The following is a 17,899-nucleotide window of genomic DNA, read 5'->3' on the forward strand; positions in this document are numbered from 1 at the left end:
GCGAGAGACTGGCGACCTGTCCAGGGTGCCCCCTGCCTTCGCCCACAAGTGGCCGAGATAGGTTCTGGCAGCCCCGTGACCCCGAAAGGGAGCAAACGGAAGAAGATGAATGAATGAATGAATGAATGAATGAATGAATGAATTAACGAATGAATGAATGAATAAATGAATGAATGAATGAACGAACGAATGAATGAATGAACAAATGAATGAACGAACGAATGAATGAATGAATGAATGAATGAATGAAAGAACGAATGAATGAATGAACAAATGAATGAACGAATGAATGAATGAACGAACGAATGAATGAATGAACAAATGAATGAACGAACGAATGAATGAATGAATAAATGAATAAATGAAAATTTTTCACAATTTCTCCTTCATGAATTCAATTCAGCATTTATGTAAGTTCCATAAACAATCAGAAGTTCAAATTTCGAGTAACAACTATGGAAATATTAATCTTGCTTCTGTGTGATTCATATTTGGAGCACGAAATATGGACTCCAAATGTAAATTATATTTTAAATCAAGTCAACAAAAACCTTTTATTTTGTTACGTGGGATGTTCCATTGTTTTTCTCACGAATAAATTTTGTTTTAACAAATCAGTTTATTTTTATAAAACAAAAATCTTCAAATGACCAAATCCTTGTCTAATTTCTAAACTTCTCATCTGATTTTAATTTAAGAAAAAACCAGATCTCTCTTATAAAATGACATAGCTGTAACATGACCTGCATTGTAAGGTTTATTAGCTTAAAACCATAGATTTTTATTTCATTTTTATTTTTTCAGTGTCAACCGAAGATTTAATCTACAGAATCTACAGAAAATCTGTCCTGTTTATAGTCCTGATAAAACCAATAGTATGAAATAGAATTGCACATTTTTGCTGCTCTTTGTTTACTGCTGTAGACAGGAACCTCACAGGAGAGAAAACCACGCTTTCTCTATCCATATCCAGTTTTTTGAGGTGGTCAGTCGCTGAGCAGAGTAGCCATAAACGCCTGTAGAGGCTCTGGCAGAAACCTGCTGTAGTCACAGAGACGGTGAAACCAGTGTGTCTTGTTCTAAAGCCCCATCTTACATATTCTGTCTTTTCTTTTCAGATTCAAACACTGATCCAACCAACAGACTAGAAAAACAATGATACTTTCATTTATTTGGCTCTGAAATAATACAGATCAGGTAAAAACTCTATAACAACATGACAAAGAAAAGAAGCAGGAAGGAGAAATTACTGCTTCGGTTAGAAACCATAAAAGAGATTCAGAAGTCCACACAGAATTTTCCTTCTTCAACAAAGGAATCTTAATTCAGTTTTGAACATTTGAATTGGTTTTTCTTATTTTTTTCTGTAATCAGATGCTTATTCCTGTTAGAGAAGCATCTTTTCAATCTTTTGAAATCTTCTTCCATGAATAAATCTCTTCCTCTGAAATATTGCCTTTTCTGAAATCTTCTTTCAAGCTTTGAATAAATAACAAATTCAGATTTATCAACAGTTCTCTCATCTGCTGCTGTAAAATCAGGTGCCAGAATCAGAGAACAGCAAACCAGATCATTTTGAAACTGACATTTCCATGAGACAGTGAAGGCAACACCTGGCGAAGAAGTTTGGCTAAGACAAAGAGAGATCATATTTTTGTGCAAAATATTGGAGACTTTTTCATTTCATCTTCAGTTCCTCCTCCAAGGAGGGGCGCCGTTCAGGCCTCCTCGATGGGGGCGGTGTTGTAGCAGCCACTGGGGACCGAATTCAGGATCTCCTCCAGGTTAGCAACGTCGGCGAGGAGCCGGTCCAAGTCCATGCTGATCCCAGACAGCTGGCGGCGCTGAGCGTCCTCCTGCTCCCGCATGTCCTGCAGCCGGGACCTGAGACGGCCGTGCACCTCCTCCCGAACTCTAGACAGCGAGTCCTCCAGCTGCTTCAGCTGATCATCACCCACAGCAGAACGATCTGAGGAGAAGACATTAAGTCACAGAGGTGCTACCAGAGATGGTAGGGACTCTGTCTACCGCCCCCTGCTGGATAAAAACACTCACTTGCAGCGCACTGCAATGTGTTTGTCCTTTTGTCACAAAAGTGACAGTGACTCACCCATGTCAGCCAGCAGGGTGTTGATGTCCTGCAGAGTTAGAGCCACTGCGTCTCTGCCACGCTTGGCTTTGTCTGAAGCTGCAGCCGCTCCCACAGCCACCTGCAGAAGAAGCATCTCTAATGACGTCACTCCACAAGGGGAGGGTGGGAGGGTGGTGCCTGCGTGGAAATTTACCTCCTCTGCATCATCCTTTAACGCTCCGGCCTCATTCAGATCTGCTTCCAGGCCTCTAGCTGTCTGGTCTGCCGCCGTCTTCAGGTCTATTGCCTCCGTGCTGAGGCTGGCGACTCCTCCTCCCAAGCTGGAGTGATCCGGCAGATTTCCAACGCTTTCCTGAAGCATCAACACAAAGCTGTTTGCTTGTCCACACACTACTAGCTTCAAGTGTCGCGTGCGTCTCCCACCTTCACGCTGCTGAGTAGGCCCTTTAGCGCGTTGATAGCTTCTAGTGCATCGCTGTGATCTGCAGACACGTTTGTCAGCACAGACTGAGTCAAGGCGTTGTTCCCAGCAGCCTTTTGGATGGTGGCGTTTATTGCTGGGAGACGTTTGGTGGCATCATCAGCCAGAGTCTTGCTGCCATCCACCTGCTGCTCGAAGTCTGCACAGAAGAAAGGACGACTCATGACACACCGACTTATTTTCCAGTGGCTCAGCACAACATGACGCAGTATCATCTCCATCTCTGCTGAAGGACACGTGTCAGTTCCATGGTGAGCACTTCTACCTTGCAGGCCGTTGAGGGCGCTGTCAAGCTCATTGTTGTTACTGGTGATGCGTTTAAGGGCGTCCTCCATCACAGCCTTGGCAGCGTTGACTCTGTCCAGCAGCTTGTTAAACTCCTGCACAGAGAAAATCGTCCTTTTGTTGTAGGTTGCTTAGCAGAGACGTGAGCCTTTTAAAGCTCAGAGAAGAAGATTCAAGTTTTATTGCCGTTTGCACATGCGGTACATCGGAATTTTTCTTTGGCATCTCTCATGTCAGGATAAGTTAAAAAAGGACAAAAGAAAAATTTGAAGAAGAAATAATAAAGAAAATAAAAATAAATAGAATAAAGTTAAAAGTCAAAATTAGACAACAAATTTACATGGTGTATAAAATATAAATATCAGTAAAATATGATAATGAATATTGCAGAGACCCAATCTGTACAGTAGCATTATTGCACATAGAATTATTGCACATATTATTGTTTATTGCACTTAGTAATTTAGTCCAGTCTTCTCTCTCTGATGTCCTTTGCCAGCATTCTGATTGCAGCTGGGAAGAAGCTGTCGTGGAAGCGTGTGGTGTGTGCGTGGATGCTTTCAGGCCTGCGACGCCTGAGGTTGTGGCCTGAGTCCACGCATTGGATCAGTCCATGAGCAGGGTGGTGTCTGTCTCTGATGATCTTAGTCACTCTCCTCCTGCAGCGCTGTTTGTAGATGGTGTCCATGGATGGAAGGTTGCAACCTATGATTTTTCCAGCTGTATTAATGACCCTCTGCAGCATCTTCTTCTCTTTTAAGGTGGTGTTACCGAACCAGGCTGTTAGTCCGCTTGTGAGGATGCTTTCCACAAGCCCCCTGTAGGCTTGGGTGAGGGTCCGGCGCTTGAGACCGGCCTTCTTCAGCAGCCTGATGAAGTACAGCCTCTGCTGGGCTTTCTTCACTGTGGCAACAGTGTTTCTTTCCCAGCTGAGGCTGTTTGTGATCTGCAGACCAAGGAACCGGTGGCAGTCGGTCCGCTCCACCACAGTCCCGTTGATGATGAGCGGTTGATGTGGCGGTGCTTTCCTTCTGTAGTCCACGATTATCTCTTTTGTTTTCTCTACGTTGAGAACAAGGTCGTTGTCCTCTCCGTAGATGGTGATCCTGTGCACAAGGTCTCTGTATGCAGACTCGTCCCCTCCTCTGATGAGGCCGAGGACGGTTGTGTCGTCTGCATACTTAATGATGATGTTGTTGGAGTCGGGGGAGGTGCAGTCGTGGGTGTAAAGTGAGAAGAGCTTTGGACTGAGGCAGCACCCAAGTGGTGTACCGGTGCTAACTGTCAGCTCAGCAGAGACCTGCTTTCCCATCCTCACCACCTGTGGTCGGTCAGTGAGAAAGTCAAGGATCCAGTTTCTGGTGGGTGTTGGTATTCCCAGATCTGCGAGTTTATCAGTCAGCTTCAGGGGCCTGATGGTGTTGAAGGCAGAGCTGTATTCCAGGAACAGAATCCGGGCGTACGTGTTCTTGGTGTCCAGATGTTGCAGGGTGGAGTGAAGTGCCAGTGCCACCGCATCTTCTGCTGATCTGTTGGGGCGGTAGGCGAACTGGTGGGGGTCTACTGATTCGTCGACCAGGGAGTTGATGTGGGACAGAACCAGCTTTTCCAGACATTTCATTGCTGCAGGGGTGAGAGCCACGGGTCTAAGGTCGTTCATCGCTGCGACGTGTGTTTTCTTCGGGACCGGCACGATCACAGAGGACTTGAAGATACGGGGCACTGTTTCCTGCGATAGCGAGAGGTTGAAGATGTCTGTGTACACCTCTGCTAGCTGCTCCGCACAGGCTTTTAGAACCCTTGGTGAAACGTGGTCCGGTCCCGTCGCCTTGTGTGGGTTCACCTGCTTCAGGGCCCTGAGGACCTGTTTGTGAGACACCTGCAGCGCAGCCTCTTCTGGGGCCCAGGAGGTCTTTTGGGGGACCTCTTTGTTGTTCTGGTCGAACCTTGCGTAGAAGCTGTTAAGGCTGTCTGGTAGGATGTTACTCTGGAACTCTGATCTGCTGGTGTTTGTCTTGTAGTTGGTGATGGATTTGATCCCCTGCCACAGGCCTCTTGTGTTGGTTTCCCTGTGGCAGCTTTCAATTTTCTGACTGTAGTTCCTTTTGGCAGCTTTGATGGACTTCTGGAGGTCATAGCGGGCGTGTTTGTACGCTGTGCTGTCTCCAGATTTTGAGACTAGATCAGGCGTGTTAGGCTCAGACGCTTCATCAGTGATGGTGGTTTCCTACCTTGAGGCCGTCTCTGCCTTCATCCAGCAGGTCTTCAACTGCAGCCTGGTCTTGTTGCACCTCAGTCTGCAGATCCTCCAGGTCTGAGATGTTCCTCTTCACCGCCTCCTTTGTCCCTTCCAGCCTGGCTGCCAAGGTGTCTATCTGCTCCTGAGCATCATGAATGTTTATGGTGTTAAAGACAGAACAAATGATCATCAACACCAAAAAGAGACAAACAAATGAAAGCAGCTGTTACCTTTCCTGATCCCAGGATTCTCCCTTCCATGATGGCGATGTCTTTCAACATGCCGTCAGCCATTCTGCTCTCCTCTGTGGCTGCGTCGCTCAGCCGGCTCGCCTCCTTCTCCAAAATCTTGACCTCAGCCAAATTCTGATCGTACCTAAAAAAACAGGTATTTTCCTCAATAACACATTTTTCTCCACAATGTTTTTGTGTCAGGTGGAATCAACAGCTCACAGTGCTTTCAGATCCCCGATCAGCTCCTTGACTTTGTTCTCTCGGTTTGTCAGAGTCCTCAGCAGAGCCAGACTCTTCTCTGAGTCGCTCAGCGCCTCGTTGGCCGTTTGTTCCACAGCGTTTGCCTTTTTCTGGTGTCTAGTGGATGGAGAGATCAAAGGTCAGGGCGGCGAAGACGTTAAACACAAATCTGTCTTTCATCATTACTCACTGGTCAGCCAGGCTGGAGGCTTTTGGCACGAGAGAAGTCAGGTTGTTTGGACTTAGTGGAGCGTCGCTAACTGGAACTTCCTACCAGGAAACATTGGAGATGACTTTAGTCCTCATGCTCCTGCCAACAGGAGTCTGCTTATGACTGGCTTTAGAAAAAAACTGAAAATCTTTAAAACTCATTGACCAACATTTGGCACCAATAACTTTAACCCTTCATGCCATATGTAGCTAGTTCCATGTCATCCAGGACTCTAAGTTTAGCATCACCTTGAAATGGAAAAAAACACTAAAGAATATTTTTATAAATAAATGGAAAGAAACTCAAGCATGAAGGGGTTAACACATTTTGTCTTTTCTGCTTGAATCTGTTTACATAATTTCTTCACTTGAGTTTAGCTGTGACGTGCATCTGTGTGAATCCTTACGACTGATCTGAGTTTTGACTTGGCCTCTTCCATCTTCCGTCCCATCACCTCCATCAGTGCCTGCACCTCCTTCACCTTTGTCTCGTAAGTCTGTCGTTGTTTTACAATGGTGTCGACCTCACGAGCAATGTCCCGGATGTCCTGCCTCTCAGTCAACCGAGTCTTTCTCACAGACGACAGTCGACCCTGCAGTCCTTTCTCTATTTCTATTGAATAAAAGAATAGAAGAGTTTGAATTAGGACTAAAAGTGCTCAGCTGCAGTTCCTCTAACATCCACTAGAGGCAGAAGTTACAACTGGAACAACATCTGAGGAGTGAACATTTGGATCATTACATTAGGATTTAAAATAGTTACAACCAACAATCTATTATTAATCAATACATCTTAAGTAAAAAAACAATTCTGAATGCTACATCGGTAGCTAATCTAAATTAATTACATGTGTGTGCACAACTAAAATGAAATGGAAACACAGGGCATCGATAAATCCTGTGCTGATATAAAAAATATAACATGAAAACACAACTAAATAACAAACTTGCACTTGAGAGGAAGCAGGTGAAGACAAAACAACGGCAAAAATTATTATCACAGAGAAGATTAATGCTAAAGTAGCCAAAGACTTTGCAACACAAAAAGCTGAACAACAGCAAACAATACCAAACAAGCTAAATGCTCCTGTAGCTCAAAAGACTAAGATAGCTGTAAGAATAAAAAAAATGATGCCAAAATCCTAAATGAAATATTGACAATGAAATCTATGCTAAAATCACAAATATTGTATCAGTAGAACATAAAAAGTGAGTTAGTGAACAGTCTGATTGATGCTGGGTTAGTCATATGGATGTCATTACTTTCAGTGATGTCTTTTATGTTGTAAACATTACAAAATTAACAGTATAAATGATGCTTGTCATCTGTTTGTGTGTTTCTGCACCTATTTGTGTGTCTGTTCTGGTCATATGTCTGTTTGTAAGATTCCATCTACCGTTATCCATGAATCCATCCATCCCTCCATTTTCCATACCTGTTTATTCCCGTTCAGGGTCTTAGGGATGTTGGAGCCTCCTCAGTTACTATTAGGCTTTCCATCACTATTTGGACTGTGTGAAGAAGCTAGAGTGCCCGGAGAAAACCGGAGGACATGCAAACTCTGAACAGACAGAAAGGACCCAACCGGGATTTGAACCTTACTATTTGTGAGGTTAGAGTGCCAACCACTACACAACTATGGGGCTCTATGTTTGTACGTCTGTTTGTTTGTCTACTTGTAGGCTGTTTGCATGTTTCTAGTATGTGAGTGTTTGTAGTTGTGTCTGTCATGTGTGTGCGCCCCCCCCACACACACACCTTTCAGCTCCTCTGCCGTCTCCTCCAGGCGTTTCAGCAGCTCCCCTGTGACCTTCAGGGCAGCCTCCATCTTGGCAGAGTCAGCTGGTCTTGGACCAGTGTCCTGGTCTGGTAACAGACTCTCCAGCTCAGCCAGTTTGGCGGTGTTCTCCTCCAACTGAAACACAATCAGACAGGTGCTACAGATAGGCCACGCCTCCTGCAAAGCTTAGGCACTCTTGTCAGAGATGCTCCTGTCTTCAGGTGACTGACTCACCTTTGCTTGAACTGGGCTGAAACATGCGGGACAACTAGCCCTGCGGCATGTTGGACCCTCAAAGCCCAGCCTGCAGGTACAGCGGCCAAACGTGTCGCACTGTTTGGACTCAGCTCCTTGAGCGTCACAGTTACAGGCTGCCCAAAAAACAGGAAGGTTCACAAAGCGTCAGCTCAGTCAAAACTGTAAACAGGAAACGTGTGAACAACCTAAAGACAAATGTGATCTCACGTTTGCAGGGTCGCCGTTCGCCTGTGGAACTGGCCGGGTCGCCAAAAAATCCTTCCTGACAAGTGTCACATCCAGGACCTGGAAACAAAATCAATGCATGAGCACATGGGCTCGGCGCTTAAATGCTCTCCTTTGCTAATCATTAGCAGAGTTTAGTAAGAGGTCCATGAGTCCTCCTTCCAAACCAGAGTCAATGATGGTGTTCCACCAGGTTCTGTTCCAGTTTGCTTCTCCCCAGTCATTCATCCCCACAGAAACACGCTGTTTTATGCTGATGACTCCCCCCCCCTTTAAATGTCTTAGAATGATATTTAAAGTTTTTACTTCTTTCTTTAAAGCTGTTGTTATCCTTTCTTGTTTCTGTGAAAAAAACCTCTGAATGTGTTGCTCTTCTCATTGTCGTGATCTTCTGCCCTTCTGCAGTCAGGACAGACTTTCTCTCAAACATTCATGCTAACAAAAGATTGTGGATGAATGGCTTCAGACTGAAGCTCAGCCTCACAGTTAGGACTTCAAAGACCTTCAGGTCTACCGTTTTGTTCATTCTGAGCCATGATTCCTTTCTGAATCTGGACATTCGAGCATCTGATAGGCTAAACTAACCCGATCCAGGTACCTCACAGGGACAGATGGAAAATAAGAAAGGTGGTAGATTTTTTTGGGGGGTGGAAGGGGAGGGAGAGAAGTATAGAGGAAATTAGTTCTACAAGTACCTCCACAGTGACCTAGAGGAACGGGAGTCTCTCAAAACATTTTAAAATGGTAAATGCCATAAAGTCGTATAGCCCGAGGCATTCCACAGTCCAACTCCCATCTACCCATGCACACACATATTCACACACTGATGGCGACTTACACTGGCACCAACCTGTATCAGGATCAATCTAGGGTTCAGTGTCTAGCCCAATAACATTTCAACACTTTGACACATGGGTTGGCAAGGTGGGAACTGAACCTGATCCTCTGAGTAGAGGTTGACAGCTTTACCTCAGCGCCATGGCCAACATTAGATGTGGCGTAATTGAATTTGTAGCTGGAGTGAGTTCTTTTTGATCGTGTCTGTGTTTTCTGTTGAGGAAAAACCCTCTGGATGAGGTGCTCGTGTGAAACTGAAGCTTTCAGCAATTCTGGAAGTCTGGACTCACCGCTGGTTCCTGGTGGGCAGCGGTCACATCGAGGGTAAACCGAACCAGGAGGCAGTGAGCAGGACTCCCCTTCTGCGCAGGGACACTGCACACAGAAGCCCCCTTGCCTTGGGTCTCTGTAAAACCCTGATTGGCAGCGCTGCATTGTGGGCGTCTCATCTGCAGAGAAATGGTCCGGGTTCTCCGAGTCGTAGCCACCAAGCTTGCAGGGACTGAATGCTCCATCCGCAGGGATGCTGCGCCTGAACCCGGCTGAGCAGCGCTCACACGAGTCGCCCTCATGTCCCGGAGGGCAGATACAGGTCTGCACCCACCGGGCCGGGACACCAGCTCCACGTCGGGCCGAAACTAGATTCACGTTATCCAGGTAACCCCGTCCTGAAAAGAGGAAATCAAGAATTTCATAAGAGCACACGATCCCTGTCCCTAATGAGTCAGAGGATAAAAGTGTCACTTTGTGAGCAGAAAAGAAAAACATTTGAATGAAGAAAACCAGACCAGAGGTAGAAATAAAGAAAAAAAAAGAGCTCACCAGCTTCTCCAAACGTAGCCCGGATCCTGATGGCTGTGAGGTTCTGGAGAAGCTTCTGGAACTGGAAGGAGGAAAGTGGAGGCCTCCATCCGCTGCCAAGCTGCTGGTCCAGCCTGTTCAGCAAACATTTATGAACATCGTGGGAGTCAGTGTGGATATAACAGCCCAGTCTAATGATCATCTAATTATCTGCAGGACATAGCGTCTATCAGATTCATCAGGGAGATGAATCCTCATCTCTCTCATTTATCAACTATGGTGGACTTTCAGGCTGACCTGAAGCTATAGCCAATCTTCTGACTACAAGGCACGACGGAGCTCAGGTCCCCTAGCGAGGCTGACACCTTCAAACCAGCGCCTTCTAGAATCACGTCAGCAGCTGATGGGCGACGTACTCCACGGTCCAATCGCAGCAGAAAGGAGAAGTTCTGAGCATAGCTCAGCAGCTGGTTGCCCAGGTATGAGTCTGGAGGACAAACGATCCATCAGGATGACATTAGGGGAAAATGAACAGAGACATGGAGAATGCAGAGCTGGTCTCACCTGGCACGCTTAGGTAAATGGGCAAACTTTCTTTGGAAATCACCTCCAGGTCCTGGTGTTTGGGTGACCAGCGAAAGAGAACGTCACGGGGGGGGTCACCTTCCGCTGTGGTCACCTTCCAACCCTCAGAACCTGAAACACATCCCACAGTTTTGGTGCTTTTCCAGTGAAAGGGCATGCAGTCAAGAGAAAGCTTAGAAGCTCCATGGTTACCGGAGGTGAAGGTGGAACTGATGTTGTGGACTGAGAAACCAGATTGTGTTGAACACAGACTACTGTGTCCATAGCAGAAACACGGTAAATTCCCAGAATCCTCTCTGAGCTGACGCCTGGAAAACATGAAAAACAAGACGTCAGAGTCCACAACTATAGAGGCTCTATTTTTACCCTTTCCCACTTAATTAACATGAACTGGTTCTGGTTTGGTTCTTAGATGGTTCCATTCTTTTCCTCCACAGAAGCTGTTTGATTCTTACAGACAGCTGAGTCAGCGCCAAGACGACTGCGTGCAGAAGAAAAGCTCAGGTATGATCCAGAAACATTGAGCTATTCATTGTGTTCTCAAAAGTTCTTTTGTTCTTCTAGCCTGTTCTTCCAGAGATGAACCATCATCTGTTTATGTAAAACAGAGAGAATGTGGGTACCAAGTTGTTTGGATTTTCAGAGATCCATCACAGAAATGATTGCCTCTTCAGACCAAATTTGTTTATGATTTTTTTTCTACCAGGATGGAAGATTCAGTGTTCCAAAACTCTTCTCCAACTTATTCACCTGACCAACCCAAAGAGGCTCTTTGCTCTGGTCCAGCAAAGAGTTAGTGTCTGTTTAGAAGCAGGTCCAAGGCAGGGAAAGGGAGTTTTCTCTCATTGTGGACTTCCATCACAATTAAAAATAAACAGAATTTAGCCCAGAACAAGTCCAGTTCATTTTTAGTGGCAGGAGATCTGATCTGTCCAGGTTTTGGGGGGGGGGTTCTGGTTTTAGATTCAGCTGGAGCTTTAGTGGTGAGCTTCCCTTTTCTCACCTTGATGAACATCCATTCAGACCCATTATTCCATTGGTGCAGCGGTCGCATTTTTCTCCAGCGACGCCGTCTTTGCAGCTGCAGCGCCCCTTGCTGTCACAGGTGGCGCTGATGGCCCCTGCAGGTTAAACACAGCAGTTAGGGTGTGAAGTCTTTGTCATGAAGTAAGGACAGTTGTATTATCACCAATTCTCCACCAACTCTTCCTGGATTTGAAGCAAACTAAGAAGTTGAAATGTTGCAGTTCCTCAAAAGCCCACTAGGGGCTGGTTTCAGGAGGAAACATTGACTCCCATGTTATAAAATCACCAAAAGAAAACGTATTTATAGCCCGGTGCAGTGGCGGTTTTTCCCATGGGCAATGTGGGCGGTCGCCTAGGGCGCAATCTTGTAAGGGGCGCAGAAGCGGCCAAAAAACCAAAACAAGTCTTTGCGCTAGAACGCTCCTACTATAGTGTCAACTTGCTGCTATAATGACGGCAAATCACCGTCCAGTGTTTTGCCCAGGGCGCCAAACTAGCCAGGACCGTCTCTGGCCCGGTGGGTGGTGGTGGCCTTATTAAACTCTGATTTTGTCCTACTAAATCACCAATTTACAGAATATGACTGAGGTGGGTGGAGAAAGCTCTTATCCATTGATTTCAGCCATGAAACCAGGTGGCCGTTTAAATCTGATATTAAGTATATAGCAGCAAACTCTGGTCAGATTATTTTGTTTAGTTTTGTAATCAATTTTAAAATTGTAACAATTTTCTTAAAGTTTTGTATGTCTGTTTTTTATGTATCTATGCATTTCATCATTTCTGTAATGAGTTTGATAAATCAGTGTGATTTGCTTTTGTTTTCACTACAATTAATGCTTAAAACAAAATTATTCACATCAAATCTGATAAAAATCCAAATCAAATCAAAAATTTAATATGTTGGGAGAAACTTTTGGGTTGATGGCCCAATTTTAGCGCCTCCAGAAACTTCCAAGTCTCTTCAATCATTGCTGGACTTTAGTAATGTTTCCATCCATTACAGCACCTACATGGCAGCAGAAAGGCACAGATGTGGGTTTTTTAATTCAGGGTGGTCAGCAATGCTGTAATCTGGAAGGGATTAGGTAAACATTCATGATGTAAATAAGAGTCACAGCTTTATCAGACAGGAGATTGCGATTCCTCTGACAGCCTGAGGACATTTTATTGTTCAACAGGTTTTTATTGTTTTTGTAGGCAAACTGATTTTGACATTCATTAGCTTAACGACTTAGACATCTGCAGCTTTCTGCCTGTAAAGGTGGCGTTTCGCTGAGACAGTGGTGTCACCTGAAAGCCACCAACGTGTCTGGGTGACGTCAGAGTTCATCAGTCCAGTTAGAATGAGTATGTGTGTGTCTCACCTGTTGGGTGACAGTTGCAGGGAGTGCAGCTCAGTCCTGGCCCCTGCAGGTAGAAGCCGTCTTTGCATTGTTTGCACCGCAGGCCCCACCCATCCCACTGACAGTGCTGGGAGTGGCGCCCTGTGGAGGCAGCAGCAGACACAGGAAACTTTATATCCCTTTTGGAAACAGTTTTCTTGCTCTAACAGCGTCTGAACTTGTCTGCTCAAAAGTTTGACTTTGAGTAAGAGAATGGTAAATTCTTGTTGATCAGACTTGAAGCAAAACAGTTTTGTTCAGTGTTTGTTGTATGTGTGACCTTTGGGTTCCTAAAAAGTGCATCATCCCCTGCATAGATTGTATTTCCTCCACTGTTTCCCGTCATTTCTGAGGCTCTTTCTTGAACAGGTGATAATCTTTTTGACATGCCATCGACAGAAACATACAAAGATGAAGAGACCCATAAAGTTCACATAAAAGTCCCACAAATAGACATAAAGTCCCATTAAATGTGTGGAAGATTTGTTCTCCACATTTAGGAGCAGTGAGCTGCAGACGCCCATGTGCAACCCAACTCTTTGCTGAACATAAAGCAGGTATCAAAGACTTTAGTATGACTTTGCCTGGATATGACCTCGCAAGATGTGTTGCCCATGGACACATGAATTTTTGACTATAGCGTTGCCATCTTTGAGGCTCTGAATCCAATCAATCTGCCTCCAGCTGGCCTCGATTAAACCGTGCACGTCATTTTGAGACGGGCTGTTACATTCCCTCAGACTTCTACCTTTATTCTGGTGTCTTGAAAACTGCAAACTTGTTGCAGTTTGGCCTGCTGGGAAATCATATGTCATATATCATGGTATTAGGTGTTTTTGGCCTTTGTGTTAAGCTCAAGAACAGTTCCCAGAACCCAAAGACTAAACATAATGGTGAATCATGATCGGCTTGAAATGAGACCTGAACTGCAAGCCTGACATCCTGAAAGACAATAAAACGAACAAATGTAAACATCTAGGTAGCAAATGTAACCTCTTAATCACAACGTTTGTGTCAAAATGTAACATTGATCTTGTTCAGTGATTTTTTTTAAAAACATTTTAAACTGAAAAAGATCTTGACTCATGAGGTTCTTCCTGTCTGTCTGTCTATCTACAGGCAGCAGCTTGTTTCTCTGCAGTTTGAACATCTCCTGCCGACCTGTCACACTTCCTAAAACATCAGCCTGAGCAGAGCGGCGCCTATGAGTCACCTGTGAGGAATTGGAACCTTGGAGCTAAAGAAAGTTTGACAGAAGCAATTTCACCTGAAGTCCTTCATTCTTTTGACCATGTATGCACTCATTATCAGTTTTCAGCTTCTTTAAACTTTTTTTCGTTTGTTTAACTATTTTTCCTCAAGTGTTGGAGCTTAGCTACAACTTGAACATTTCTAGACCTTTAAATTTGCTAAATACCATCAGTTTTCAGCTAAACGGCACATTTTTGTCTTAACTTTGGATACATTTTGGTGTCTAGTAACAATTAGCTTCTATTTTTTATACATTTAAAGCAATTTTATCTTTTTCTATCTATTCTTAATTCTTTTATCATTTTTTAACCTTTTAAATGCTCATTACACTTTTCACCGACATCCTTTGTGCTGTATTTCCTAAGAAATCTTTTAGTGTTAAGCAACAATTTAGCCCTTTTCTAAACAATAGAGTCCTGTTTATCATTAGTTTTCAGTGGAGTATACATTTTTTCTTATACGTTTTTAGTAATATTTAGGTTTCAAGCACCAATTCAAGCATTTTCCAACATTTAATCCGCTCCATATCATTATTATTAGTTTTCAGCTGCCCTACAAATATTTTTTCTTGTTTTTTTAACATTTTCTTTGTTTAGGAACAATCTTAACATTAAAGGTGTTCATTATAATGTAATTTAAACATTGTCTTCTTTCAAAAGTAAATGTTAAACAAAATAAACTTAAAATAATAATTACCATCAGTTTAAGCTGCAGTGTTAGATACATACATTCTTAGATACATTTTATTTATTTTATTTTTTCTACACATCTTTTTTGTTTGGATTTTGGATAAATTTCACTTTAACTGTTTTCTTTTTAGCAACAACTTTAATTCAATTCAATTCAACTTTATATAGAACCTTCATACAACAGCAGTTCACACAAAGTGCTGAACACAAGAAATAAAAGAAAACAACACGAAAACACGAAAAACACAATATTACGGTAAATATAAGGAGATAAAGACCATAAGAACAGTAGAATAAAACTAAAATAACACAAGTCTCATGTTGGATTAATAGCCAGAGCATAAAAATAAGTTTTCAAAGGGGTTTTAGTGATGAAGCTTCTCTTATAGGCAGCAGCAAAGAGTTCCAAAGCTTTGGAGCAGCGACCACAAAAGCTCTGTCCCCTCTGAGCTTCCGTCTGGACCTCGGTGCCTCCAGAAGCAGCTGATCCGCTGATCTGAGGCACCAGGCTGGCGAGTAAAGAGAGAGAAGCTCAGAAAGGTACAGCGGGGCAAGACCATGTGAAGATAAAAACAAATAAAAGAATCTGAAACTGAACCCTACAATGCAGGCAGCTAGTGGAGCGATGCTAAAATCAGCATGATGTGGTCTCTTTCTTCTCTCCTCCAACCAGAAGACGGGTGATTGCATTTTGAACAAGTTGGAGACGTGAGAGAGATGAGTCCAAAATAATGAGAATGACAGTAATCCAGCCGGGACGTGATGAACGCCTGGATTACTGTTTCAAAATGAACAACTTTACCTTGTATTAGACTTTTAAAATGCTAATTATTGTGAGTTTTATCGGCCCTACACATTATTTCCTCAGAAAAAATAGTTTTAAGCAACACTTTAGCATTCTTAAGTCAAAATAAACATATTATCACAGGTTTTTATAGCTTCCTTTCACATTTTCTTTTGTTCTTTTTGTCTTTTTTATGTAAACAAATTCTTGAACATTTGAATGATTATCATCAGATATTATTAGATGTGTTTGAATGTTTAGCAACAATCTAAGCCCTTTTTAACATTAAAAGTGCTCATTTCCTCCAGTTTATGTTGGCTTAGGTGGGCTACTCTTTTAAATACATTTCAGTGTTTAGTGATATTTAATTAGTTTTTTAACATTTCAGTTTACACACTTTTTTTAAATTTCCTCTTCAAATAATCTTTATTTTAGCACCAAATGGAACATTTTCAAACATTTAGGTCACTCACTGCCATCGTTTTCTTTGTCCAGGACTTTTAACTTCTTTGATTTCCAAGATTAAAGAAGCATAAAAATAACATTTTATTACCTCTTAGTGAGACCAGCTTCATTTACGCATCTTTCCATCTTAGCTCTGCTCTGACAAACATTTAATTTCCAAAAACAAGAAGGTGTAGAAGAAGAGCAAGAGATGTAGAGGAAGATGTGGAAATGAATAGGAGGGTGAAGACTTGAAGAGCACCTCCTGATTTGACTCAATCATGAAAAAAAGAGCCTCTAAATGTTAACTTCTCTGATTCTGAGTTCAGGCGTCAGAAAAAGAGTATCACAGTAATCCTGCGTTACTCTAGTACTATGTCAGACTCAGCAGAGAGTTGAGAAAACAGAAAAACAAACGTTTTGTTTAAGTGAGAGAAGTTTGTAGACTTACAGGTGAGTCCGTGCGCGTGGTGCGCGGCGCAGAGCGCGGCTGCCAGAGCGCAGAGAAGAACGAGGCCACCGCCGTTCTTCATGCTTGAATCAGCGCGCAGCCGCAGAACACCGCTTATAACGCCTCTGAGACGCCGCGCGCGCACCGACCTGCTTGCCTTACTCACCTTTGACTCAGCAAACAAAGGTTGTGACGGGCGGGGCGCGTGCATGCGGCCGCTACTTCACCCCAGACACCACTCAGCTGCGCAGAAAACACACGGCGCTGTTTACTGAATGCCCACGCGGACAGACGCGTGCGCATCATAGCTGACTTAACATGAGACAAAGCAGGAGAATGAGGAGAAATGCAGACGTCCGGGGTTCATTGATGTAGTGGTCAGCACTCTCCCACATTAGAGTTCAAATCCCAGCTGGGACTTGTGTAGAGGTCTTCTTTCGGATGCGTTTTTTTCTCAGCACTCCATCTTCCTTCCAGAGTCCAATCTCATGCTTTATGATTTGATTGGTGACTCTAAGACTCTAATTGTCCTGTGTAGTTGTGTTGTCTTCAGGTGGCCCTGTGTTGGTCAGGTGACCTGTCCAGAGTGTAATCCTTTCCAATGGCTGGTCGAGGCTTCAGCATCCCTGAGCCTGGATGGATGGATGATGGATGAATGGATGGATGGATGGATGGACTTTCTTCCCTTCAAAGGAATATTTTAGATTTTTTAGCTCTGTCTTCTTTTCCCAATAGTGAACTGTGCTAGAATCGATGAGCATGCATCAAAAACACTACAGAAAGCATAAAATACCACAAAGCATTTTTGTCCAATTTCTAGTTCATCTTTTTATACTTGATAAAAGACAAAACTACCTTTCAAGTAAATCTTCTGTGAAATGTAACCACTTGCTTTAAGACAAAACTTGAATATTTGACATGAGTGTTTATAGCTAATTTCAATATTCAATTTTGTCCTAAAGAGTGGGACATTGCTATGTTATCTTGTTCCATGGACAGATTTGTTTTACTTGCATCAAGGGAAAAACATCTTGTGTTCTGTTTTTTTTAATTTTTTTCCAGTGAAGAGTTCATGTAAGCTTTCACACCTCCAAAACCCAGAGGACCATGAGAAGAAAACAGGTCTGGATCAGACCAGGACCAAACCTGCAGATCCACCGACATCTTCATCACTGTCCTAATTTTCCTGGTCTCCATGTTGAGTTTGCTGCTGTGGTCAAAATTGTTTCAGGTTTTCCTTCAGCATCAGTTCTGTGATAAGGATTTGGAGGACCACTGCAGTTTTTGTTGTATTTAGTATCCAACCCCTCTTTTTACAGATACACATCCATACTCATGCACGTGCACGTTTTCTGGGAAAGAAAAAGCAGTGCAGGATTTACACGGGGGGGGGGGGGGGGGGGGGGGGGGGTGTTCAAATCTGGGTGTGTGCTCACAAACGTGTGCAGACACACCCTGCCCCCCAGATGTGTTTGTCCTCATTTAGCTCCAGAATTGACTCACAAAGAAAAAAGAATTCTCCACCTGAGGGAACATTTTCCTCTCCCTGCTCCTCCTTGCTAACCCTGACCTGCAGGCACACGACACACCCTTATGCACACACAG

The 17,899-nt window shown here is 43.7% G+C and overlaps 1 protein-coding gene and 1 long non-coding RNA gene across 2 annotated transcripts; one reads left to right on the forward strand and one right to left on the reverse strand.

Annotated features, from left to right (window-relative positions):
• Window positions 1–1,145: 1,145 nt before the first annotated feature.
• LOC101156437 (laminin subunit gamma-2) lies at window positions 1,146–16,416 on the reverse strand. The gene is made up of 21 exons (XM_011486435.3): window positions 16,295–16,416; window positions 12,658–12,777; window positions 11,271–11,388; window positions 10,460–10,575; window positions 10,247–10,378; window positions 9,980–10,169; window positions 9,704–9,816; window positions 9,172–9,549; window positions 8,027–8,104; window positions 7,796–7,932; window positions 7,540–7,696; window positions 6,188–6,393; window positions 5,761–5,840; window positions 5,550–5,687; window positions 5,328–5,472; window positions 5,090–5,239; window positions 2,839–2,953; window positions 2,516–2,712; window positions 2,286–2,444; window positions 2,111–2,210; window positions 1,146–1,969 (listed from the first exon to the last, which is right to left on the reverse strand). The coding sequence occupies exons 1-21, from the start codon at window positions 16,374–16,376 to the stop codon at window positions 1,719–1,721; spliced, it is 3,162 nt and encodes a 1,053-aa protein (XP_011484737.1). The 5' UTR covers window positions 16,377–16,416; the 3' UTR covers window positions 1,146–1,718.
• Window positions 2,719–13,941, forward strand: LOC110016815. Its single transcript, XR_002292152.1, has 3 exons — window positions 2,719–2,824; window positions 10,705–10,771; window positions 13,795–13,941. It is a non-coding gene; the product is annotated as an uncharacterized LOC110016815 (long non-coding RNA).
• Window positions 16,417–17,899: the final 1,483 nt, after the last annotated feature.

The sequence above is a fragment of the Oryzias latipes genome, chromosome 17 (genome assembly GCF_002234675.1).
Source record: "Oryzias latipes chromosome 17, ASM223467v1".
Lineage (NCBI taxonomy): Eukaryota > Metazoa > Chordata > Actinopteri > Beloniformes > Adrianichthyidae > Oryzias > Oryzias latipes.

What these genes read in the sequence shown, in the direction of transcription:
- LOC101156437 (XM_011486435.3), bottom strand. Translation starts at nt 16,376, where the DNA reads ATGAAGAACGGCGGTGGCCTCGTTCTTCTCTGCGCTCTGGCAGCCGCG. An exon ending in GAATCCTGGGATCAGGAAAG is followed by an intron (nt 5,240 to 5,327) that starts GTAACAGCTGCT and finishes CATGATGCTCAG; the next exon opens with GAGCAGATAGACACCTTGGC. An exon ending in CACCCTGCTGGCTGACATGG is followed by an intron (nt 1,970 to 2,110) that starts GTGAGTCACTGT and finishes TCTTCTCCTCAG; the next exon opens with ATCGTTCTGCTGTGGGTGAT.